At 40.4% G+C, this 25,839-nt stretch overlaps 1 protein-coding gene across 1 annotated transcript; it reads left to right on the forward strand.

Annotated features, from left to right (window-relative positions):
- The first annotated feature begins 3,461 nt into the window (after positions 1-3,461).
- On the forward strand, positions 3,462-22,083 carry calb2a (calbindin 2a). The gene is made up of 11 exons (XM_084363758.1): positions 3,462-3,664; positions 8,140-8,216; positions 8,299-8,388; positions 9,279-9,359; positions 11,990-12,046; positions 14,010-14,087; positions 16,338-16,393; positions 16,529-16,568; positions 17,266-17,319; positions 19,788-19,859; positions 21,295-22,083. The coding sequence occupies exons 1-11, from the start codon at positions 3,571-3,573 to the stop codon at positions 21,409-21,411; spliced, it is 816 nt and encodes a 271-aa protein (XP_084219884.1). The 5' UTR covers positions 3,462-3,570; the 3' UTR covers positions 21,412-22,083.
- Positions 22,084-25,839: the final 3,756 nt, after the last annotated feature.

Raw genomic sequence — 25,839 nt, forward strand, 5'->3', positions numbered from 1 at the left:
CGGTGTGGTAGTAGAGGTACTGCAACTGTCAACTCTGGTTTCCATCGGGCGAGTATCTATGACATTACGTGTGCAGCACTATTTTGCTCCGTCCTCCATGTGACTGCATATCCCACAGTAGACCTCCTGAGATTTTGCCTTTTTTGTCACATTCTCTGACTTTTGTGCTTCTACCATGGATGAGTAGGCTATGTACTTAAATGTAAATGTACTTAAATGTTCGATGGAGTGAAGTGAAACATGATCCCCAAATGGTGCAGGGTGTTTTATTCAAAAATAGACTTAGCCATGTATTCTCGATGGAGCAGAGCGGAGAGCCTCTTCTGGGACACTGCTGAGATGTGCTGTGGCGCAGCTGGTGGAAACATGAGCATTGACTAGAACGGCCCTGATCAGCTCTGGCGACCATATCACGGCCGTAACGCAGCCGTGACATTCCTGGTGGAATCTAGGGGTCAGTCAAACTCACTTATTATCTGCATGACATCTGCCATAACATCAAACTCAGTGAGCTCTAAAAGGAGTCTTTCAACATTTTGGGAAACAAGCTTATTCACTTTCTTTCCATGAGTTAGAATAGAGGATAACACTGATGTCTGGAGACTTGAAGCAAAGAAATAGGTGTTTGATCTCGGATTAAAGAAACAGGATACATTAAGTAGTGAGCTTTAGAGGTGTAGATAAGCATATTTTGAATTTTGGAAAGAGCTAAGTTAGTTGTTTCCTCCTTCTTCCAGTCTTTATGCTAAGCTAGGTTAATTGTCTCCCGACACTCCATTATGAAAACATTTTTATTTTTACAACTTAGTATTTATTTACCATCAATATAAATTCTGTTTGTGTGAATAACATATACAAACTTCATGTCATTAAACAACCCTGTTGTAAAACGATGACAATAAATCCATCTTGATCTTGAAAACAAGAGCAATGATGTGTAAATATTGTGTTGTGTTCTGCTGCCCCCAAGTGGCCAAACAAATAATGCAAGATTGAAGTGCATTTATTTTAATCAAGCTGATTAGATTGCCGAGTCCCCTTCAACTCATCCTCTCATGTAATTTTTGCACTTCTGCTTCCCTCGTTTAGACATCAATGGATTTTTTAAATGGGTTTTTAGATGTCTGAAATAAGGTTTGTATTAATCGCAAGCTTAAGAGATTTTCACATTTTGTTCTACGACATCAAGTACCTCAGTAAATAACCCACGTTTGAATTATTAGCATTTATGTGTCTTTAAGAGGGGGTTGCTAACAAGTGGTTAAATGAGACTACAGAGGTTGTCAGGGATGTTAAACGTAATTTCCCCCGAACACTTAGACTTTTTTACTCACTAGTCTTTTACAGGAGGACTGCTTTTAACTTTACAACTTGTCAGGTAAAGTGTGTGTATAGTGTAGTAAGAAGCTTGGTGTTGGGGTGGGTGAAGGCATGCAGCCGTGGTGTTATTTGTTTAAAATATTTTTTCTGGTATCCCTGCCCACTTTGTCCAGTCAGGACAGAGAACTCCACAAAGAGGCGGTCCTGTCTGCTCATGAACGCACAGAGAGCAGATCCTCCTGTTTACCGGCAATGGCCAGACAGGGTAAGCTACCAATTCCAGCGCTCCCGTCGACGGCTTATACTACCATACATGCCAGGTGAAGAGGAACACTGGAAGAAAAGAAAGAGGCGGAGAGAGTGGCCTGGGAAAAGAGAAAGGAGTTGTGCAAGTGTGGTGACATTAAGAGGAATCCCCCAGGAGGAGTGCCAGGCTTTGAAGCCACCTTTCATAGTGGCTAAACCGTGTCATTACATTGTCATATGATGCACTGGGGCCCAGAAAAACATTTTCACATTTGCTTACATTGTGAAAGAAGCAGCTGCAAAATGAATCATTTCAGTGTCATAATTCTCTAGAGCGCAATCTCTATGGGCCGCACAACACGGAGGATCCAGGTAATTTCACAGCCAGGAAGTCAAGCTATTTTGGCCAAGGACATTAACTCTGGGTACAATTTTGGAGGTGGGGGCTGTTCATTCCTGTGAAAGTGGCATTTTGACGCCAAAGAAGTCCAACTTCCCGTGTTCAGCACACAGCTAACGTGTATTGGGATAAAATAATTTAATCTTGTGGCTCTTCCAGACTTTCACAATTTTATTGGACCGAATGGCTCAACTTATGCACTCTTTCTGGGGTCTTGATTTTGGCTTCCCGCGCCACTGAGCAGCTTGCATAGGAATGAATGGGGCTCCACCTCTTACACTGTCCAGATTTGAATGTAACACCCTTGGTAAAGATTGCTAACTGCAAAAAAAAAAAAAATGACAACATCGCTAACAGCAGCTTTCACACAAGTTGATGGGATGTCCTATTCACAGGAGACGTTTTGACGTGTCACAGCAGAGAAGGCACAGGTGCATTGAGTTTAGGTGCTCCAGATCCAGGCGTGACTTATGTGGATTCTCAGGAGCCATCGTTATCCGTCACACCTGTGTTCTTCCCGCTTTAATTCCAAACTTGTGTGAAATCACCTTCCAGGGCTTGTAACACGTGCCCAGTCCTCTTCGCAGGATTGAGTCAAAGCTTGTGAGTCAATTGAAACATATTAATTTTCTTCATGTGTGTCTTTTATGCAGATTTCATCCGACAGCAGTAAAGTGCTTCGAGGGATACTTGCCCTCCTGCTCATTACCGTCTTATTACTTCATCCTGAATATTATCACCTCTCCAGTAAATGAGTTGAAGAAATATATATGAGTATACTTTTTTTCATCCTCATTCTCCTAATAGGATCTGTGGCTTTGCCTGCCCCTCTGCACGGTAGACTGGTCATTAATGAAAAAGTTTTTTTCACCCCTTTTTTTTTTTTTTCTTCCAGAATTTACATTTATTATGTGGGCTAATCACTGGTGGCTGGAGGCAGTGTGGGAAATGTGATTAGTGTGTGAGTTCTAATTAAGTCTGTGAAGCCTCACACACTGGCAGATAGGCTCGGGGAGCTGCACGCTTAGATACACACACAGATGTGGGAAGGAACACACACAAACACACACGCAGAAGCGTACAGCACACAGAAATACGGGGATTGGCGTGTGTGCACGTGTGCTGGAACACACACTCATGCACGCTGCTCTACTGTAAAGCATGATGATGCAACAACGACACAGTCTGCTCACTATCTGCATCTCACACACATACACACACACACACACACACACACACACACATTGATACGCACACGTCAGTCTATCCACTGCAGTGCCCGAGATGTCCTATCACAAAACTACATCAAGCTTGGAAGAACACACACACACACAAAGAGAGAGAGAGAGAGAGAGAGAGAGAGAGGGAGAGAGAGAGAGAGAGAGAGGGAGGGAGGGAGACGCTGACTCAGATGGATACAGTCGGTGGCAATGCGCCCCTAGCGGCGGAGCAGCGGCGTTGCCTCTCCCGCGCCGGGGTTAAAAAGCGGCGGGCGGCGCGCAGGGGCCACAGTGAGGGGTGTGTTTGATCCAAGAGGCACCGAAAAGTTTGGAGCGGATTTTTTCTGACCCGCAGCAGCAGCAGCAGCATCCGTCAAGAGCATCATGGCAAATAAAGCACAGCAGCCTCCTCACCTGCACCTGGCCGAGGTCACCGCGTCCCAGTTCCTCGACATTTGGAAACATTTCGACGCGGACGGTAGGACACTGAAAGTTATTACAAACTTAGGAGAGACGACTGAATGATATGTCAGAGGTGGGAGATGCAGTCATGCAGGGGGAAGGCATGGGAACGGAGTGAAATGCATCATCCTGCAAAATAGCAAATAAATGATCCCTGCGAAAGTTTGTCTCCTTTAAGGTGTTAAACAATTTTGGAGGTTAAGGAGAAAAAGGTATCAGAAAGAATGACACAAGTTTATATTTCTGTAAACTCAATTTGCTCGATGATATTTTAGGAATATGAGAGGGACTATTTCGTGTCTAATTATCATCTTTAATATTGTTGGAGAGCTGATGTCGGACCAGATTTACAATGCTTAACAAAACCCCACACTGCCTGAGTTTATATTATTATTATTATTATTATTATTGTTATTATTTCCTTTATCTAAATGCATGTGCAGACTAATTGCAGATATTGAGATTTAAAAATATATTTATTTACCTGAATGGTGTATAAATTGCACATGAATCTGCAGGTTTGGATGCATTCAGCCTTTATTCCTCTGTGTATCAAGTCGTCTCCTGGTCAGTGAAGTACACCCTGACCTTTTAATTCCCAATAATGCAGGAATTTGATTTAAAGTGTTGTTTTGCAATCAATATGTCATTTAATGAGGCTTCTCTGCAGGGTACAGTTGCCCGTAATCATTGACAGTTTGGATGTTACCTATAAGTAATTGTCTCTGACTGATGCTCCTTGTATTGATTTCCATTTGCCATTTTAAAAAAATGGCTTATTTAGGCTTCATCAATACCTGCAGTCTGTCAGGTGGTGGAGCTCTTTAAGCAGTGGAAGAAGCCCTGTGTAGGATAACAAATGGATTTATGTGATAATGATGTGATGTGTGTCAACATGAGATTGTCCCATGCACTAATTTATTCAACGACACTCTTCCACACACACACAGACACAGAGACAGAGTTTCTTCCCTCCTCGATCTTGATCAGTGTCTTCTCTCCTTGCATCAGTCCTGTTCATCTCCGCACACATTTGTTCAGTTCTCACTCTGCAAATATCACTGTGTGCATGTGTCTGTGCTGCAGTGTGACAATCTGACACAGGGCGAGTTCCTTTTCTCTCAAATGAACACATCAGCCATGCTGTCACAGAAGCCTCAAAAGTCAAATAATGGACATTTTTCAAGCTCTCAGTTCAGCTGAAGGTCTGCAGACTCCTCTGTGGATTAAGGACAGGCTGAGAGCTGATGAAAGTGCTGATGAAACCCTTTTGAAAAGCACTGGACGGACTCAAAAGTCCAGAGCGGTCAGTCTGAAGAGGAGACAGAGAGTTCAGAGTCAGACCGGGACATAGAAGTGAGTCCTCAGATGGAGATGTCCAAAAATACACCTGCAGATAAGACGAGTGTGTGGCAGCTATTTGTTTTACACACGCACTCCGGGGAATTCATCATTAACGCGATTTGTTTTTGACGCCTGCTCACATGGTGAAAAGTATTCAGCGGGGAAATCAAGGTGGAATGAGGAGGAGTGGGGTGGGGTGGTGTGGTGGTGGAGGGGCTCAGCAGCTCAGTTTCTACATATGAGCACACACACAAAGTTGGCACATCTGCTGCTTTTATTACTCTTTTTGGCCCGATTATGGCTATCAGTCCCACCCGCCAGATCTTGAAGTCCATACTGCGGAGGTATTTTACATACTGTGCTTTGCAACGAGCCACTTTGCAAATCAAATCCAGCCGGTGTGCATCAACAGATTTGGCTACAGTGTTTGATTTCTGCTCTCATTACTGGGAGTGTCTTCTGGCTCGGCAGAAAGAAAAAGGAGAGCTAATTTGTTTGCTCAGATTGAGTAAACATCTCTGAGATGCAGATAAAAATACACAGGAGGCAAATGCACCCAGAGATGATGAAACCACATATTCCCCTGTTGGCCCCGGATCAAGTCTCATCTGGATTGCGTCGCTCGCAAGCTCCTCCGCTCTGCGTCCCTCTCATCTTTCTCTGCTGTCTCTGTCAGCCCTTTTTTTTTTTTTTTTTTTTCAATTCAATCACTTCAAAGCTGGAAAAGGAAACAACTGCACTTCCTTTGGCTAATTATAGAGCATTTGCTGTCAATTATTTTTATTAACCTGGATATGTAAATCCAGAATATGAAGCACGCATCCAACTCCTGAATCCACCCAGCTGTAATCTCAACACCAAACATTTGAATAGGCAGGGCTGCACTCTCCTTTGAAAGGCAAATGCACTTTATATAGGCTTTAAATATGCACTCGTGTGGCACAGCTGCCCACTTTGAGAGTTTTCCTCTGTTGGGGTTGAATTTTTGAATCAGAACTAGTAGAGGAATAAAACGCCTTTACCAACATCTCCTGGGACTGTTATGACGCAGTATCTGAGAGTGTGTGTTTGGGACAAAAGTGGTTGTTTTTTTTTACATTTTAGCCCACTGCTGGTTGGTGCAAGCTTTGAGTGCTTGCATGGAAAGACCAAAGTGTGTGAGAGTAGGTTGGGAGGAGTGCTCTCATTATGACATATAAAACTAGCTATTTGACATTTAGATTGAACGATCTTGAGCTGAGTCGAATTCAGCCATAAAATGTAGCCACTGGCAGTGACTTTTTTTTTTTTTATCTGCACACTTAAAGGGGGACTATGTAGTTTTGGAGAAGAAGCTCAAACTCAGAATTTTAATATTTACAATATGAATGAGGTAATCTTTTCCATATCTGACTAAACAAGCTGTTCTCAAAGGAAAATAAGGTCCCAGAACGCTATTTGAAGCTAGAAAGGTGGCAGGGTCCGCCAAATGTAAAATAAAATAAAAAAAGCAAAACAGTATGAAATTGTGTTGTCCTTTAAGGTCAGTTTGTTTATTCAGTTTATTCAGTCATGAAAGGGAAGAGAGTTTGTTTATTTAGTTTGTTTAGACCTTTAAAGTGCAAGAGAGGAGAATGTGTTCATTTACACGGTTTAATGCAAGACGGACACTCTGTAATTAGTCTGCAGCACATGTAGCATCTCATAGAAAAGAACACACAGGCTACCTTAAGCATATTGTTGTGGCTTAAAGGCTGCTGGGAGCTGAGAGCACTTATCCTCCATCTGAATAAGCACAGAACAAACAGATGCTCCCTTATGCACAAATATAATGGGGTGGATGGATTTATTGACGCGTTTATTGAATGTATGACAGCGCCCCGGCATAATCTTTTCATAAATCTATTTTTATTGTCATTTTATGCAATTCGCCTTGTAGTTAATCACATCTTACTCCGTTTAATTATCAAGCAGGTCCATTCCTCACGAGAGCGCTAAATGTCAATAAGACCCACAGGAGGGGAGGCTCGGTCGCAGCAAGGCATTCTACTGTCCCACTTATCGAAAAAGGCAGAGCTTGTATTCATGAGTTTTGATAACATCACTCAGGAATGCATGCATGCCCACACACACATACACACTGTACACACACACACACACACACACACACACAAACTTATGCAAACATTTCCATGGATAGAACAAAGAGGCTAAGATGTTGGCTGGTTAAGAGAGAGGGAGTTAGGTAGAAGATGACAGAGAGCGACGGCAAGTTAGAGAGAGAGGAGAGGAAGTGGATGGCATAATAATCTTTGTTAGAGTTTAATGAGGCAGCTCTGCCTTCCAGGGTTTTATTGAAGCAGCTAGTCACATCGTTTGGAGCCATCTGTCCAGCCATTCAGCGTGCTTGTTGATAGACTATTGGCACAGGTTCACAGACTACCTGGGTGAAGCGAGCATACTCATTTGTCCTCTGAATAGATTGCTGTCAGGGCGGCAGAGCACCAGGAGTAAGTTGAAAATAACATAACAAGAAACCAACTTTATTATCCCCGAGCTAAATTTGGCATGAAAGGGAAAAATGTGGTGGACATCTCAGGATAAGCACAACTTTTTAAACAGGGACAGTCTGTCAAAAATGATTGATCGCATGCAGCAAAGACAAGGTTAAGACATCTGAAGCCTCAGTTCCTCATGACAGAATATCATCACACACACACACACACAAAATTCAGGTAGAAATTGTCACTGCACTGTTATCCATATTGATTCGTCCCATTTGCCAAACTCCCCTGCTGAAGGAAGTATTGATCCTTGTGGAATAAAAGAAGCTGCCTGTGGATCATCACCTTCAAAATCCTAGAGAAGCAATTTTCCATATATAGCCTCTCCTCGCTTACAACCCTGTGAACACACAGTCTTTGAGGAGTGATCAGTTTGCATCGTGTCAGTCAATAGCCTAATCTATCGAGCCAGAGGGGAAGGAAGAGAGCTACTGGTAAAAGGCTCATGTTTGAATCAATACTCGGGCAAAAAGTGAGCCATGCTGGGATCTGTTTGACACTGTGACCACATCTGCTGATGGGGTTTTTGCGTGTCAGCAATACTGAGAGAGGTCCTTTGTGGTATGTTGCGATTACATGCTGTTTTGGTCCGTCTGTCTTCCAGGCAATGGCTACATCGAGGGGAAGGAGCTGGAGAACTTCTTCAGGGAGTTGGAGATGGCCCGGAGAGGAGCAGGAGTGGTGAGTTCAGGGACCAGAGATTAAATACAGATATTCTGATCCCTCAGGTTTCAATGGTATTAAGTACAAATTTTTTTTCTAGGACCCTTCAAACCCCACATTCAGAGAAAAGATGAAGGAGTTCATGCAGAAGTTCGACAAGAACAAAGATGGAAGAATTGAGATGTCAGAGGTAAGGCCTTCAAGGTGCATCTCATACTATGGTTGGAAATCTGTCATTTTCATTCAAAGAGTAGTTTGACATTTTGGGAAATATACTAGTTCACTATCCAGTCGAGAGTTAGGTGAGAAGATTGATACCGCTCTCTTATATGTAGCCACAGCCGGCCATTAGCTTAGCATAAAGACTGGAAACAGGGCAACAGAAGCTAGCCTCCTACTTTGCCATTTTTGGAATTGTGCTTACTCACTTCACTGCAGAGATAAAATGATACGTTGAGAAGCTATATTGCTTTTTATAATACCACATTACTATCACTCATATCGGTCTGATGAAGTAGCCTACCACAGACTACAGTCGGCTCAGACCCAAAAAACCCAGTAGATAAGGTTTGAGTTTTCTGCTTTCTGTGGACAGTGAGAAAAAGATAATTCACAGAGCCAAACAGATACAACCGGGAGGCTTCAGAGGCCTGGTCAATATTTCCAATCGATGCGTAAATACAGCCTTTATGATAGTCGTAATGGAGTGTCGGTTTAGGATACTGCTCTCCCTCAATTTTACCCTTTTTTGAGTGTGATTTGAAAGAGATGCAAGGAGAGCTTCTGTTCAATAATCCACCTCCCGCATGGGAAATCTGCAAATGAGCTTTCCTGTCAATTGTTGAAAATCAGGTGCAAAGGCCGTCTTTGTCTCACCCAAAAACATGATTTTTAAAAATAGTTCTAAGCTAGGCATAGCCCCGCTTCCAAGGTTATGGCTCTCTATTATTTATGTCTCAGTTTCCCATGTGAGGTGTTGCAGACAAAAAGCTCCCCGGTCTCCATCTCTTCTCTGCAAGCATATTGACCCCACCATTTTGTGTTCTCACCACTCCCATTTCCCATCATTTCTCCCTCTAGCTGGCCCAGATTCTCCCAACTGAAGAGAACTTCTTGCTCTGCTTCAGACAGTTTGTCAGCTCCAGTGCCGAGTTCATGGCGGTAAGTGTCTCGTTGTGTGTATGAATGGGCCGGTATTAATTATTTTTAAATGCAAAGCTGCTGTCTCCTATTGATGAACTCTGCCATTTGATCAGTTCCTTACAAAAAATGTTTATACAAAAGCTTCTGTTCACCAAGAAATGCCACGAGGCAGGACATACTTACTTAACCAACCGTACATTATAGAGCAGAGGCAGTCAACCATGGAGGGGAGACAGCCTGCATGTTCTCGTTTCTACCTACCAGCTAATTTCACAGATTAGTTTCCTGTCTATGGTTGAAGGTGGACTAATTAGTGGAATGAATTGGAGTAGTCTGAGAAGAAAACCACAGGCTCTCTGCCTACAGCGCACATAGTTGACCGATTCTGCTGCTGAGGTTTAGTGGTTGAGCGACCACAGCTGGTCCATCATGAACATCGACTGTAGAATAGACCATATCCACACAGCGGCCATTTTCCTCTGACACTACACCCGAGGTGAGAAGCTCAGCTGTCTTACTGCTGTGTTCCAGGTTGCAAATCCTATAGTAGGGACTAAAGTAGGGAATCCGACAAATTGTTACCATTTCACCTGATTAACACGATATGATAGGAAAGGTGTTCGATAATTATAAAATATCAGCACACATCTTGGGCATATTTATTTAAACCTGGAGGTGAAACATACAGTATGCTGGTTTAGCTGACCAGTAATCGCTAGCTAACAGGTATCAAATGTTGCCTGATTTCCCTCCAGATTTTTACTATCCATCGTCTGTTCAGTTGCTTATCAATTGGGAAGCGGTCAAGTTATTGAAATTTGTCAGGATCCCTGTGCTTCTACCACCTTCAACACGAACAACAGCACCATAACATTATCCAAACATTCCAGCTTCCCCCCCTTAGCTTAATGTCAGAGGAAAATGGCCGCCATGTGTATATCGTCTATTGGCTGAGCACAAATAAAGCAAGCATTAGTCAGATAGTTGGCTGATGTTAATAGCTGAAAGTAGGTGAAATGTTTGAAAATGTACTGATTTCATTCAATATTCTGTATGTATACTGTAATCTGTGTTAATGCTGTAAAACACACTGTCATCACACACTGACGACTAAGCTAATTTTATGCAACCCATTAGCCTTGGTGTCTTATGCTCAGTAACTGGACAATCAAATTACTAAGGCTGCAGGTGGTTTTCCAAACATATAAAATGTGTTTCAGCATGTTATGGGTAACCGTAGAGGGTTTCTGCAGAGGAGTGTTGGCCTAAAACCCAATTGGTAGAATTGGAAAACTTTTGTCTACACAGTATGATAAACTAGTACTGTAATCTGTAGTAACTTCACAGAAAAATTTCAGACACTTTACTTATGCTAGTCAACAGCTGGCATACCTCAACCAGATGTTCAAAATATCTGTAGAAAACAGTTACCCACTGGAAACCAGCCCAGTGCTGTATTTTTTAAGGTGGTCTATATGGATGTATTTTCACATAACAAGTAAACATACAATATATGTTGAAGTCAGATGTGTTAACAACAAGACATTTACGGTTAGCAGAGCACCTTAATCACTTTAGCTACTATTTAACAGCCAACTTACGTGTTTGAGAAATCATTTATATATGTAAATGTCCAAATATGGTATAAAAAAGTTTAGCACTGCTGTGAATTATGAATAACGGATGAATGTAAGGAGGAACAAAAAGCCTTCAGCAGAGCAAGATGTGTGTTGAAAGCTACTAGAAAAAAGGAAACCATTAATTCCACAAAATGCCTTCAGAAGATAAGAAAAATGGCAGATTCCGTGTAAGATGTGCTGCGACGAAAGAACGGAGCCAATTAGAAACCAATTACATGTGGGGAAGGGACTGTCCTTGTCTCCTGTGTCATATTGAAAAGAAATAATGAAATGAGAGGAGGAGGATGAGTGAAAGAGAAGGTGTGTAGAGAGAAGGATACAAAGGGCAAACGAGAGAGCGCTGGAACAGAGAGGACGTAAATGAAATGTCGATGGGAAGTTGAGAGCCGGAGTTTGAGAACATAAAGCAAGAGAGGGGGATTAATCAGTCTTTGTTGAAGGGTGCAGGGAGGAGGAAGTGGGCGGAGGGGTTTTTAAAGTGTTAGAATGAGGAAGCAGGACCTTCTATTTTCAGAGTCATATATAATGGATAACACCACTGTAGCTCCTCTCTGCAGAGCCCAGAGGAGGAGCAGAGGGGAGGAGGAGGAGAGGAGAAAGAGAAAGGGGGAAGGCCATCCATCTTTGATAAGGAGCCTCTTCTTTGGACAGGGACAGCTGCTAGATTAAAACATTCATTAAAATGACTTTCTCCTCCCCCCCATCATTTCTCTCTCTGACTCTCGGTGCCCTCTGCTCTGTGTGCGGGTGAATGGGATCGTATTGAAAACCACGTGATTACAGCGATGGTCCAGGCTTTTGTGGTCGTCCCCTCTGGAACGATTTCTTCTCTGCAGCAGGGAAAAATCAAACTCTTAGCGCAGTTAAAGAGAAGCCGGGGTTCGATCAGAGAGAATTAATGTTGGGGGAGAAATGTTAATCACTCCACAGAAGGCTGATGCTTTGTGCATCAGTGCTGAAGAACCGCTGCTAATCCAACATTTCTTTTGTTTTGTTGCTTTCCTTTAGGCATGGAGGCGATATGATACAGATCGCAGTGGCTACATTGAAGCAAATGAATTGAAGGTATGTTGCAAATTATAATGCTCAGTGATAAAGCATATTGCATCTTATTAATGGAAATGGCTTTCATCCATGTTCTGATAATACATCTACATTTGCATCCCAAAGAGCATAACCTGCAGTGCCTTTTTACAAATGTTATTTGTTCATCTGCTGACTTGGTCATACATATTCTTATTGTGTTATGTCTGTTTTTCTTTCTTTTTCCCCCACACACATCCAAATGCGTCACTCACACATGTAAAAGAGCACCTACCCCACTAAACTGTAACTATTAGATGGGCTACTAGCCGCTTGAGAAGCTACATAGCTGCTTAAACCATATCCCCTGTCTTTTCCTGTAGTCATTTACATTTGATTTACATATATTAAAAGGCATGTTTTTCAGTTCAACTCATCAATGTTTTTTTCATACCTTTGATTCATTTTAAGTGTAAAAATAGACTTAACTTGAGTGCATTTTTATGTTTTCTCACCTCCTAGATGTAAGCCCGTGGTAACCACACACCTTATTTCAGGCATTTAACTGAAAACCCATTCAAAAAACCCATGGACTTTGAGACGAGGGAACCAGAAGTGCTAACTGATCTCATAACTAACTACTAAAGAAATCAAGTAAAAATAAGAAAGTGGCAATCCAAGCTGTAGTCTTTGCACCGTTAGCGTCATCAAGAGACATATTAGCTAAAAACTTCTGCAGATAATCAACATTTCAAAATAATCGACACTGAGGGTTTTCAGTGCGATTCGCCATTGTTTCTGATACATGTGAGCATATGGGCGAGTAAAGCCAGGCAGCAGCTTTGACCAAGGAGAGTTAAGTGGCTTCTACACAGGAAATTCCCCAATGACCATGAGTGTGTTTTTTCAGGTGAGGATTCAGATGCAAAAAATATTTGTAGAATGCACAAATGTTATTCACTTCAACACCTTTTGGAAATGTTGTGTCAAATTATATAAAGGGGAGCACTCCACACATGGGGAGGAAAACATCAACAGGGTCAGTGAGCAGGGTCATGGACAGATTAGGCTGCTTGGGCTGTTTTGGCATCACATTTCTGACCAGGTGCAGACGAGTTACTCTGGTGTGGCTTTTTGAAAACTTTAGAAGAAGTGCAGATGAGATCACAGGAAGCAGACATTTGTCTCACCTCATGACTGGGAGCTGACACGGAAAATATCTGAGTATATCAACTTAAGTACTCAGCTTAATACGTTTGGGATAATGGTACTGCAGTAGCTTCAGTTTAATTTTCATTACTCTTTTACTGCATTAAATGTACTGTACCTGATGGCTGAAGTTACTCTTTACTCCGCAGATGAGTATTTCACATACAAAACAAAATAAATTCATAAGATACTTTTGATCATTCATCATCGTCGTCATTTTTGTCTGTTTCTCCATCCATCTGAAATTATGTTAATCCATCCTACCCTCTTCTTTTCCTTACTTCATTTATCTTTCCTCTACTCCTTCATCAGTTAATGTAAAAACATGGAAACCCTCAAAACTGAAGAGACTGAACTGAAGCCCTATTTGTGCAGGGTGCCTTAAAAAAACAGAAACTAAAACAGAGTGTCTCAGACAGAGGGGGAACACAGAGCTGCAGCACTGGACAGTATGAGAAAACTAATGTGATCACTAAAGCATGCAAACCTATTCTAGCAGTAACCCAGAAATAAAATGATGAACCTGAAAATTAGCATAATATGCCTCATTTAACAGTACTTCAGGAGAGGATTGCTGTTTTGCAGTCCATATTTTTGAATATTGAAAGATGAATTTAGAAAAGGTTTAACTGATACCAAATTGTACCAGTAGCTACACATTTTATTCCAAAATATTTATTAAAGATGCATAGCTTTGATTTTTAAGTGAAATGATGAGATTGTAGACCCTGTATATGCCATACTACTGCCTCTTCTTCTTCAGTTTTTTCTTATTTACGTGTGTATCTGTCCTCAGGGATTTCTGTCAGACCTGCTGGAGAAGGCCAACAGACACTACGATGACCAGAAGCTCCAGGAGTACACACAGACCATAGTAAGACTCACTCACACAAGGACACAGCTAAGAATATATCTCTATTATTTTGTGCTAAACCGTATGCAGAATCACAAGTTTTTTTGTGATTTTTAATCAAAACGCATATATTTCAATACTTAGCCGGTAATTTAAAAGTCCAGAAGAGGATCTGCTTCTTGCTGAAAGAGGACACTGCTCACAGAGTTCCTCTATCAGCTCATAAAATACATTCAGTGACAAACTGAGAGTCTCTCAAAGTCATAAAAAAAACTATAAATGGCTGAACAAGTATAAAAAGTAAAACTTTGGAAACACCAATAAAATCCTAGAGAAACACTGTGAGTCATATGCATTCTTTATGAAAGATATATGTCTCGTGTCTGTCTGTCCTGGAAGACCTCAGAGACCTACAGTTTGTGTTGGTGGCAGCAGTGCTGTGCGACTGAGTGGTTGTGACCCATCATATCCTGCAGGTTGAGCGTTTACAGCCCAGATGTGCTCTAACATCTGCTACTTCTTGGATGACCCAGAGCTGACCTGACCTGATTTGCTGGAGTGCATTTTCCTCCACACACTTATAGATACACTTGGTCATTTTTTCATTCTTTATATCTTTATTACACATTAGAGCCACAGATGGTAAAATCAGTAATTGAGGGAACACAGCAAGTTTATTGAGATTTGCGAAATAATCCACATTAATTAAAAACACAGGCAACAATATAACTAAGGTGCTGCTGCTGCTGCTGCTGCTGAGCATTTGCTGTAGTGAATAAAGCAAATACTTACACTATACTAGCAATGCCATTGTTAAGAGTTTATCAAAAAGGGACCTAAATGCAAGACACACAAAAGCAGGACGGTAAAAGAACAAAAAGCCAGCTTTAATCATACACTGATGTCCAAAATCAAAAGTGCAAGCAACAAAAGGAAGGCAAAGAAAAGTCAGAGGAAAAACCCAAATCACAGGTGAGCAGAAAAAAGGGCGGAGAAAACAGACAAAGACAGGAAGCCTAAAGTAAAACAAGACAAATGAGGATATGATCTACAAAAGAAAACAAAAGGGAAATGACCAAACCAAAACTCTAAATCATGACAGCCAGATGTTATGTTCTGGTTAAAATGAAAACCTTCATCAAAGGTAAGACAGGCACGTTTGCGTCGGACATGTAGCCTGTAAAATCCATCCAGAAGAAATGTTTTAAATAAATCTGTAGCTCAGTTTTCTTCTGTTGGTTATTGCGAGTATCATAATAGCATATCATTCAACACAACTGTAAATCCCGGCTCAATTTTCAATAGAGAAATTTTGTCAACAAACTGGCAACATTTTAAATTAATGCTTTCATACATATATTTTTATTATATATATACATGAATACATTTGCAACAACGTTGTGTTCAATTATTAGAAAGCCATCTTTAGCTCTTGTTTTGACGGACCATAAATAAAGGATAAGTTGCAAGGAAAATGAAAATTTGTTCATTATCTGCTCACCCCCATGCCGACGGAAAGTCAGGTGAAGTTTCGTAGAGCACAAAACATTTGTGGAGCTTCACAGCAAAACTGCTCAACAACTGAAGTAGATGGGGGCATCTTTTAAAATGTAAAAACAACAACAAAAAATCCATAAGATTAGCTAGTCAGCTGCAATCCAAGTCTCCAGAAGCCCCTAGAGCCCAAACTGATTTGAGAAGACTCATGTCAAGTCAAGTTTGTCAAGCTTGTGCACCCACTGCTGATGGGGTGCGTGCTAACGCTTTTAGCTTTGTAGCTAGATGTTGGCATTAAAATGGGTGGAAATAACATCTTTCTAATTACTTTGGGTTCATGGGCTTCTGGGGAATGGGATTACACCAGATAAGCGCTATGTTTTTTCAACTGGAGATAATGATTGACTCTTCAGTTTTGGATGAACTTTAGAAAATCAGCTTTTTGGAAGTTTTTGTATTCTATTCTCCACTCTGCCCTAAAAAAGAGAACTTTTTAAAAAAAAATCCCTATCCCACTGCATTAACTGAAATGTCTGAAATAAGTTTTATGGACAGTCTCTTTACTGGTCCTCTGTTAAACATCTCAAACTATGAGCAAAAAGGTGTAGATTTGTAATAAAGGTAGAAACTTTATGGCCGTCCATTCGATTTCTCAGTCAATGAAATTCATGGGACGCATTTGCTTTCATCTTGACAGCACATATCTATAAAAAACTTTCCTTTCAGTCTCTCTCCTCTGTCCCTTCCTATCTCTGCTCTGCTTCCTCTTTGTAGCTCAGGATGTTTGATCTGAATGGAGATGGGAAGTTGGGCCTGTCGGAGATGGCAAGGTAATGTGCAATTTTACTTGCCTCTGTTCGCTATGTAAACGTCGAAACATACTGCATGCTGGTTTTCATTCACCATCATCACATTTGAATTATTAAACAACTTTTGTGTCCACTAATAAAGTCTCTCTCCCACAGGCTTCTCCCTGTTCAGGAGAATTTCTTACTCAAATTCGAGGTAGGGAACAAGCATGGTGCAGAAAGAAATGTTCATGCAAAACAAAATGGCTACATTAGATACTATTAATGTAGCTTAAATAGCCCCTTTACTGTATGATATACCATCTTACTGTCACTTCTGATATTTAGCTGATTGTAGCTTAGAAATCAAAATTAAAGGATACCTATTATATTTTTTCCCTTTCCTTCAGTGTGTTATATGCAGTGTTATAGGTTATTGTGCATGTAAAATCATCATGCAGGTTAAAAAGTCCACACCAACAGAAGCTCCTCTCTCCCACAGAAAACACTGCTCCTGAAATGTCTCAACAATAGCCTTGCCCTTAATTCTGTGACTTTGTGACATAACATTATGCCACAGTGTCACACTTTTGCATAGTTTTTGTCTAGTGGCGTAAGAATTGATTTAGCACAGCTGCTCTGTTGTTTAGTGGTGCTGGCTCAGGCACGTGTAAGCTGACCAATCAAACAGACTGAATATTTGGGAGGAGGGGCCTTAAAGGGACAGGAGCTAAAACAGAGCGTTTCTGAAGGAGGGGGAACACAGTGCTGCATCGCTGGACAGTATAAGAAAACTGATGCGATTTTTGAGCACCAAAGCATGTAAAACCTACTCTAGTAGTAACCCAAAATAAAATTATGAACTGGAAAATGGTATGTTTCAATATGTCATAATATGTCCCCACTTTTTACAGGGTGTCAAGTTGACCAGCGAGCAGTTCAATGCCATCTTCACATACTATGACAAGGTAGGACACAATTTACTGTCAGTGGTATTAAATATAGTTGTCTTTTACTTTCCACATTCTCCAAACACACTGGCCCATCTTCTGAGGTTAGCTTCTCCTCCACTAGCTTTCAGTTTTCTGTGTATTTTTGCCATAGACAGTTTCTTAAAACTGTATCTTAAAACTGTCTACCCTTGAAAAACTGGGGTGCTACTGTCGACCACACTGCTGGACAGTAACATTTGAAGACCTCATTGTTTATATTGATTAAAAACAGCTACCAAATTATTTTGTGAGCAACAACTACATCTCCCATGTGTCTCAGCCATGGAGGAACTATTAAAACATCATGGAAGCTCTGTTGTTGAATGTTAATTAAATATTTGTTGGTTAAAATAATAAGGTATGTTTGAAAATAGGAATTGAATTTAGCTGAGGCTTGTTGAATAGAAACTTACTTGAAAAGGGGTGGGACACTGAGGGAGGTAGGTTTATTCCTGCAAAACTGGGTACAATGTCTGAAAGTTGATGTGCAGAATTCAAAGTATTAAGTTTTAAAGTTTGGAAAAGGCGAAATTTGAACCGTAATGTTTTCAAGTTGAGGAATATTCTTGAACCTCAAATAAAATCCTTGAATTTTACTTCCAATATTCTGTAAGAACCCTGATACGATCCTGTTATGGGAGGATTCAGGGAAAGAAAAAACACAGTATAGTAACAATGTTAAGTAAGAACACATTGCATTTGCAACAGTGCGCACTTTGCAAAAAACAGTCTAGACTCTTGAGTTAAGTCGTCTGCATGACTCAGCGCTGTTTGGTTTGGAGTCTCCCTTTTGTTAAAATCCTGCATATGCAAATTTTGTACCTTGGGCACTCCCTAACCACCTAGGGAAATGAGTTAAGCTTAGCACACCTGCCCCTCTGTAAACAGCTCAGGGTGGTTGAACAGTAGTGAGTTAATGGCCACATTTTCCACATTAGGAGTTGATGGGCAAGGAGAGATTACGGGGAGTGATATGATACAAGACAGACAGGAATAGAACAGATTTACAGGGGAGAGCTACTTGTTATCTGGTAATTGCTTTAATATCCCATTATTGTTAGTCAGTGAAATACATCATCTTTAATTGAAGCTAAATGATTTTCTACTCTGTAATGTGGTTTTTGTAGCAGTGATTTAGTCACTTAATGACACATTTGCTGTCTTAAACATTAATTGTTTGTTTCACAAGGATTTGAGTATGTTCATAGTAAACCACCATATACTGTATAGCACGCTCCAGCATGGATAAGCCTACTACAATTGCTTGATTTTTTAATTAAATAATTCACATTGTATTATTCTCCATTTAAACAAAAGAAATATAATTCTTGCCATTGACTGTCTTGGCCTTAGTCCATATTTTATCTCTGGACTTAAGGTTGGAGAGTAAGGAGTCAGAACAGAGCAGTTCTTGAGTGCAGTGGGTTGCGTGCATGTTCATGTCTCGGATTGGACTGAAGGCTAACACTCTCGATCTCACTTGCCGAGAACAGGGTTGAATGTTAAATTATAGATGAGCCACCATTCATGCGGACTCTCTCTGCGAATGGAGCACTACCGTTTCTGTGTGTAATTAGTTTCATCATTTTGTCATGAGCTCAGCCCCTGCAGCTGAAACACAGGCAGCTGCTGTCACTGGTACTGAGAGATCATGGGTAGGGCAAAGTGTGTCTGGTCAGCTGAACGTTAACATGGCTCACAGTGCCTCAACCCCAAACTGTGCAAGGCCTTGAAAATGTCTGAAATGTAAGATGGCACGCAACGGAGTCAGACTGACTGATACCTGATGGCGCTCCGTCTTCCAGTATCTCTGCAGAGTCGCGAGTCTTTCATCCTTAAAGTGTAAATAAATAGAACTCACACTTTATTCCCAAGATCTAGGACACTTCAGTCTTTTGCTTTGTAAACATCAAAGAGCATCTCCCAAAGTAAAAAATAAGACTGGCAAGCCAGTTAGCTCTGAAGTCATCTTGAGACTGAGCCTTGATGAACAGAACAGGTTTTGTGCTTCTTGCCAAGGGAACATTTCCAGCAATTTGGACTTAGTTTTTGGCTTCCAGCTCTAAACACTACTGTGAGACATAACTCATTAATTAGCAAAGTGGCTCCATGTTGACTTTACAGATAATCCCCTTTACAGAGTTGTGAATGGGAAGTCTTTTAAAATCGTCATTCTTGAATGGCCATTTGGCCGATGTACTCATGACGGCTGCCATAAAATATTGAATGAAGTTGAGCATTGGAGCAGGGCACAAAAAGGAAGCTCGGGATTTAAATATAGCTGGTGCACACTGTTTAGAAGGGAAATGCAGGCTTTTGGCTGAAAATAACAAAATCAGGTGTAAGGCTGGTGTTTCCAGTAAACTTGTCTTTCCTTCCAATCCTTTCCAAATGTGTGGAGATGTAAATAACATTTGTGGTGTGTCTCTGTCAACTTCTTTCAGGATGGGAATGGCTACATCGATGAGCAGGAGTTGGACGCCCTGCTACGAGACCTCTACCAGAAAAACAAGAAGGTGAGATGCTCAAGTCCGACAGGCATTTGTATAGCAGTGCATACCGTGGCCTGGCTTGAGATTACTGGCACCTGAAAGCATTTCTCTCTGATAATTTCTGCTGTGTATTCTCTTTATACCTACCTTGCATCCGAACGGAAACAAAATGGAAACATTAAAATCTGTATTTAACACATTATCATTTAGCACAACATGCTGTCTTTATGTCAGAATTACAATAATAGAAGTGAAAAAACAAGCAAAAAAGGTGCATGTGATGATTAATTTTGACGGCCGCTAAAGCCCAGATCAAAAGCTTTATTGGCATCATCAAATGACTGAAGCGTCTTAACTGCTTAGCATCTCCATGCAGAATGTGTACAGGATATATTGGTACAAACCAGGACCAAACGGGAGACGACAACTTTTCAAATTTCCCCTGCTTGCATTTTTCCTGCGGTATTATTGTTGGCGCTGCTGTCGCAAAGAAAGGTTAGCAACATGGCTCCTGCCAGCAGCCTGGCATCGGTCCAAAGCAAAAAGCAACAGCAAGAATCTCAATTTGACTAGAAAGCCTGATCTCAGTGCTATGAAAAGGCAGAGTTAAATACCCATTTTTATGAATAAGAAAGCAGTGTTGAACCGCTGTGCAGCCCAGATGCAGATCAAATAGCATAGTACAAGCGAGCCAATCTATATACAGATGGTGTCATTTTTCTACAGCCATTACACTGTGTAATCAGTTTTGATTTCAGAATGATCTCAGCAAAAACATTGCTCAGTATATCGCAGGTTTAATTTACAAAGAAGCCCAAGACACAACATTGTGACATAAGTTCATGTTTAGTTTGGTTGACATTGTGAGTAAAGTCACACAATACTACAACAATGTCAAAATACAGTTGACTTAATTGCTTGTCTTTGTGGCAACGATTGTTTTAACATTATTCATATAGAAAAACATACAAATGTTAGAACACAATAACTTTTTATTAACATTGTAATCTTTAAAACTTCTATACTATACTATACTATACTATACTATACTATACTATAAATCAAGGGCTAAAAAGCTCAACATGTAATTACAATCACAGTGTATTTGTTATTGTGTTTAACAGTGTTGTTAAACAGGATTGTCTGTTGAACAATGTTGTTTGATAAACACACAAGGGCATGCTGAAGTCCCTTTTATATGGCTCTCATTTGAAAACAGTATGAGTTAACTTAACTTGACTTTTCATCAGTGTGGTGAATGATCCCCAGGACTTTTAATGTGGATGCTATCTCCACCCCGATGCTACAGTATAGCCTAACATCAACCTTCATAACAGAAGGTTTGACAGAAAGAAAAACTGCTGGAACACAATTGGTTGAATTTAGCTTGCTTAGCTCAACTTTTGATCCAATTAAAGAACGTATCCACTCTACTGACTCTATCATTTCACTTGTTCAGGAGGTGGATGTGAAGAACCTGACGGGCTACAAGCAGAGCATCATGAGCCTGTCTGACGGAGGGAAGCTCTACCGTGGCGAGCTGGAAATCGTCCTCTGCAGGGAGCCAATTGTGTGACTCTTCCTCGTCTCTTGTTGTGTATCTTCATTTTCTCTGCCTGCCCCGCCTTGCTCTCCTGTGACCACGCCCACTTTCAGCTGCCTGGCAACATATACCAGGTGCATGTGCCAGTCACCCTCCTCCCCCCTCCAAATTTCAGAATGAATGATAAGTGCAATGTCAGCACTCAACAGCTCTTCTTCCCTAAACCCTTATTTTCTGAAATCTGACCTCTCTACCATAACCATGACCTGTCTGAAACCTCTCGCCTTTCATGTTCTAAACTCTCCCCTATGTCCTAAACCTCTCTGACCTCATCCCTGCCCATGCTGTGCCTGACTTGCAACTCCTGGCCAAAAGACCGACCCCCTCATTCCACTGAAATGACCTTTTGACCCGTTGATAACCCCTAACCCTTGACCCTGGCTTTATTGACCCCCCCATTCCCTCGCTCTTTCAACTTTGCATTAGATACGATATATAGTCAAAGAAAACTGCAGACAGCTGTATTTGAATTGATCTAATTTATAGTCTGTGATGGAACTGGTATTGATTTTACACCTCTTTTCCACCATTGTCCTGAAGCCCTCTGGTTCCATTGCCATGATATGATTTTGATTTTCAATGTTTGTTTTTGGCTGATACTGTCAATTGAAAATATAAATAAACTGTCTTAAGATAAACATCGGTTCTGACCTTGTATGAACATGATTTTGTTAAAGGTATAAAATAATACCAGATGAAAAGATCACCTCTTGGACTTGGGCTGGGGTGAAAAAAATAAAAGGGGCACCATTTGTATGCAGTGGGGTGCCAGTACGCAGAAAGTCATGATTAGAGGGCACTTTATCATGTTTTGTCCACTGGAAGGGGCATCAATGCACCAGGGGGTGAGTCCACTGGTGTTTGTGCCTAACAGTTTGAATATTTCAACAGTGCTGTGTCATTCTCTCAAAGGTACTTTTCCTGATTACAAACGTGTTTATTTTTTCATATCAGCCCACCTTTAAACTACTTCTCTGCCTCCAATACAGGAGCATACGCATAAAAAGGATGAATGATGGATATAGCCACAAAGGCAAGCTAGTGCACAATTTAAAGCTACAGTTAATTTAGTTAAGATGGGTTCTGATGTTGATGTTGGTTGTCTGTGTTGAGCAACCTAACATCAACAACTGCAGCTTCCAATGCTTTCCCTGCAAATGTATTGCTTAGTGTGTATTGGAAACAAGAAGACGAAAGAAGTAATGCCTGCGTCTCTGTAGCTCTGACTCTGACAGCTTTATATGCAGCATGATGTCTTTCTCCCGGCTGCATAATGAAAATGACTGAAGAAACAAGTAGAGTGATATTGCTGAGTCTGCACTGCAAAGCATTGCCTGTGTTTTTGCCATCTTATGAATGAAATGAGGCAGCATAACAAATACACTTCTCCCCTCCCTCTGAGCCGCTAAAAACAAACCCGAACTGCTGCATAAAACAAAAGCTGAGTCAAAGTTCCAGGTAACATCAATTTAAAATCCGTTTCTAATGGATTTACAGATTATACCCGGTCATTCAGTTAATCCATGGGGAGTAATTAAATTGAATTCTCCAAAAGGTAAACATTTATTCCCGAGGCACGAATATGAAAATTATGATGTGTCTCTTAGAAGCTTTAATGTCAATAGAAACATGATTGCAGGACCTGGATAGAGCCTGCATTAAAATATACAAAACCGAACCTTAACAAAGATCTGAACTGACAGCCCAAATATTTGACTGAAATTCCAGCGGTACACCAGGAAGCCTTCAGCTCTTCCAGTTGAATCCAAGGTGCAGGGTATTCCTGGTTCCCGGGCTGAGATGTTACTCCTGAGGTAGTAGGACAGGACATGATATTTCTCGTAAAACCCCTGTAATTGAGTTGACGTGCTTTTAAAGCCATCTGAATAATACAGCAAGCACACAAGTTCCCATCTCAGTGTGGAGCTGGTGCAAACCCACATCAATTAATCAGAGGCATTTAAATCTTTATATGACAGGCAGCTGCACAGGGAAACTATGCACTATGAACTATGAACTATAGTACTGAGAGAAGAATGTAGCTGATGAGAAGTCCAGCCTTTTAATATTTGTAAGTGAGATTGATAAGTGACAATTAGGCTACAAGACAATGTTAAATGCTTAAATGTTGTAGCTGGAGCACATGAAAGCCTGAAGAAGAGTAAACAAGTCAGGAAGTGGCCAAAATTATATAAGTTACATAGGATTTTTTGGGTTTTTTTGTTTGCTATAATGAGCTAACATTAGCAACATTCAGTTAATGGTCATACAAGCAAGTCTCTAATGGCTGTAGTAGGCCAGCAAAACCCCTGAATGTTTTGTAATTGGGCAAGAGCTTATGACAATAAAAGACAAAAGACAAGATAATGGTAAAAGCTAAAACATACTGTGACAGTATAGTTAAAATACAGAAGAGTCAGTAAGTCAGAAAGCAGCCTAAATAATATCAGTTACCCAGGAATATCACTATTTTTTGTTTGTTAACATTAGCTAACCTTCACCACTATAAGCTACAGGACCAACTGGTTGTAGCAGCAAAATCCTGGATTGAAGTAAACCAGTTAAACATGGTGTTACTTAAGTGGCAGTTACAGAATTGTCAGTTACATAGGAATATATTACTTTTTGTTTGCTGACACTAGTTAACATTAGCATCCTTAAGTTATTGGTCATGTCAGCATGTAAGGCAGTAGGCTAGCAGCAAAACCCCAGGTCTTTAATTGAGCAAAATTGTGTTTAAAATATTAAATAAATAAATAAAATAATAGTAATAATAATTACAAAAAATAACAGAATAATGTTAAAAGCTAATCTCATAATCTAACAGTAATAAAAATAGAGTAAAAACTCAGAAAGCTGCCTAGAGTCAGTTCAGTTACACAAGAACACAGTACATGTATACGTGCCTCTCCACACAGGCTGACTGTCATCTATTGCCTTTCCTAATCTGAAGTTTGCTTACTGTAGCTAATCTCAACCACCAAAAGATATTGTTTATTGTAAGGGTTGAGTTGAGCGATGGTGTGTTTTATTACTTATAAATTAAGCTTTCTCACAAGATATTTCTTATTTCAGAGGTTCCATAATCTCTTTTCTCTGCTATTTAAAGCCACAGCTAGGCCTACGTACTAAGAACTAAGGCCGTAAGAACTATATTGTGCTATATTTTCCTGTGTATTACATTAAATTATGTTTTGTCATTTAGGTCATCTAGCATTCATGATACTGAACACAATCATTTCAAAGCATTTTCATCTTCCCTTCATCTTCACATTTCTGGTATTCTGGTTACTGTCTCGCTCTTTTTTGACAAAGTGAGATCTTTAATTATTGTTTGGTAGTGAAGTATAGAGATGACTCAGCAGTCGTCGTCAGACTTTCAAACAAGGAAGAGTGCTTTGAAAATGCTTCAGGGAGTGTGTGCATTGGTGTGGGAATAATTTCTCACAACCGCACATCATTAAATAAAGGAGCAGCTGATACATTTTGGGGAGAAAAAAAGACAAGAGGAACATCTAATTAAACATTTTGCTGAAGATGCAGTCATTGAGAGATTGGACAACTGTAGATATCTCAAGTGCCATGCTTGATGTATCTCTGCAACAACATTGTGTCAGTAATTTTGAAATAAAGAAACCACCTCCTCATGTACCTTCTGCATCAGCATGGAAACTTCTTAAGATACTCTCTGGGTGCTGCAGATCACTGAGAGAAGAAGAAGAAGAACTTAGAAAGAGCTCGGTGACTGTTTTTACATGTGGAAATTCACACATATGATTTAATGTAAATTTCTTATGTTGAATTGTTCATTCATATGTGAAGCCATCACTTATGAACATCCAGTTTACATACGACATTTATGACATTTAGTTTCATGTGATTCAAAGTGCCATGTTTGGTTTCTATATGAGAAAATCCTAATGCACGTGTGGAAATTTTGATGCATATGTGAAAAAAGCCAATAACTAGTGAACATGTGGTAACCTACATTGAGCTGCAGGAAGAGTTTGAACTAAAGGCACTGCAGAAGGCGAGAAGCCTCTACGATCCCTGATCGAGTCTTGCTAAGCGCTGCCAGATGGGAGCAGACTTCACATTCAGAATCAGACTGTTCTCAGGCAGATGCAGGATGAGCTTTTGTTCTTAAGTTATGAACCTGCTGTAAAGAGAAATTTGCAATCTAAAACTACATAATCTAACAGCAAACACGTATTTATTTGACAAAATAAGTACGTATAAGTACAAAGTACATTGTTATTTGTAATGCAGATTTTATCATGTTTTTTGTCACATGTGTTCTTTTGTTTTATAATGTATGTAAACTGTATACAGCATACTGACAATAGGCAAAATAAAACAATAATGTCAGCAATATGGGCAAACAATACTAAACTGGCAAAA

Source organism: Pagrus pagrus (assembly GCF_965226575.1).
Source record: "Pagrus pagrus genome assembly, chromosome: 10".
Lineage (NCBI taxonomy): Eukaryota > Metazoa > Chordata > Actinopteri > Spariformes > Sparidae > Pagrus > Pagrus pagrus.

Bases quoted from the DNA above. Each gene is read 5' to 3' on its own strand.
- calb2a (XM_084363758.1), top strand. From the start codon at position 3,571: ATGGCAAATAAAGCACAGCAGCCTCCTCACCTGCACCTGGCCGAGGTC. The intron at 14,088-16,337 runs GTAAGACTCACT...TCCTCTTTGTAG, and splicing joins AGGAGTACACACAGACCATA to CTCAGGATGTTTGATCTGAA. The intron at 16,394-16,528 runs GTAATGTGCAAT...TCTCTCCCACAG, and splicing joins GGCCTGTCGGAGATGGCAAG to GCTTCTCCCTGTTCAGGAGA.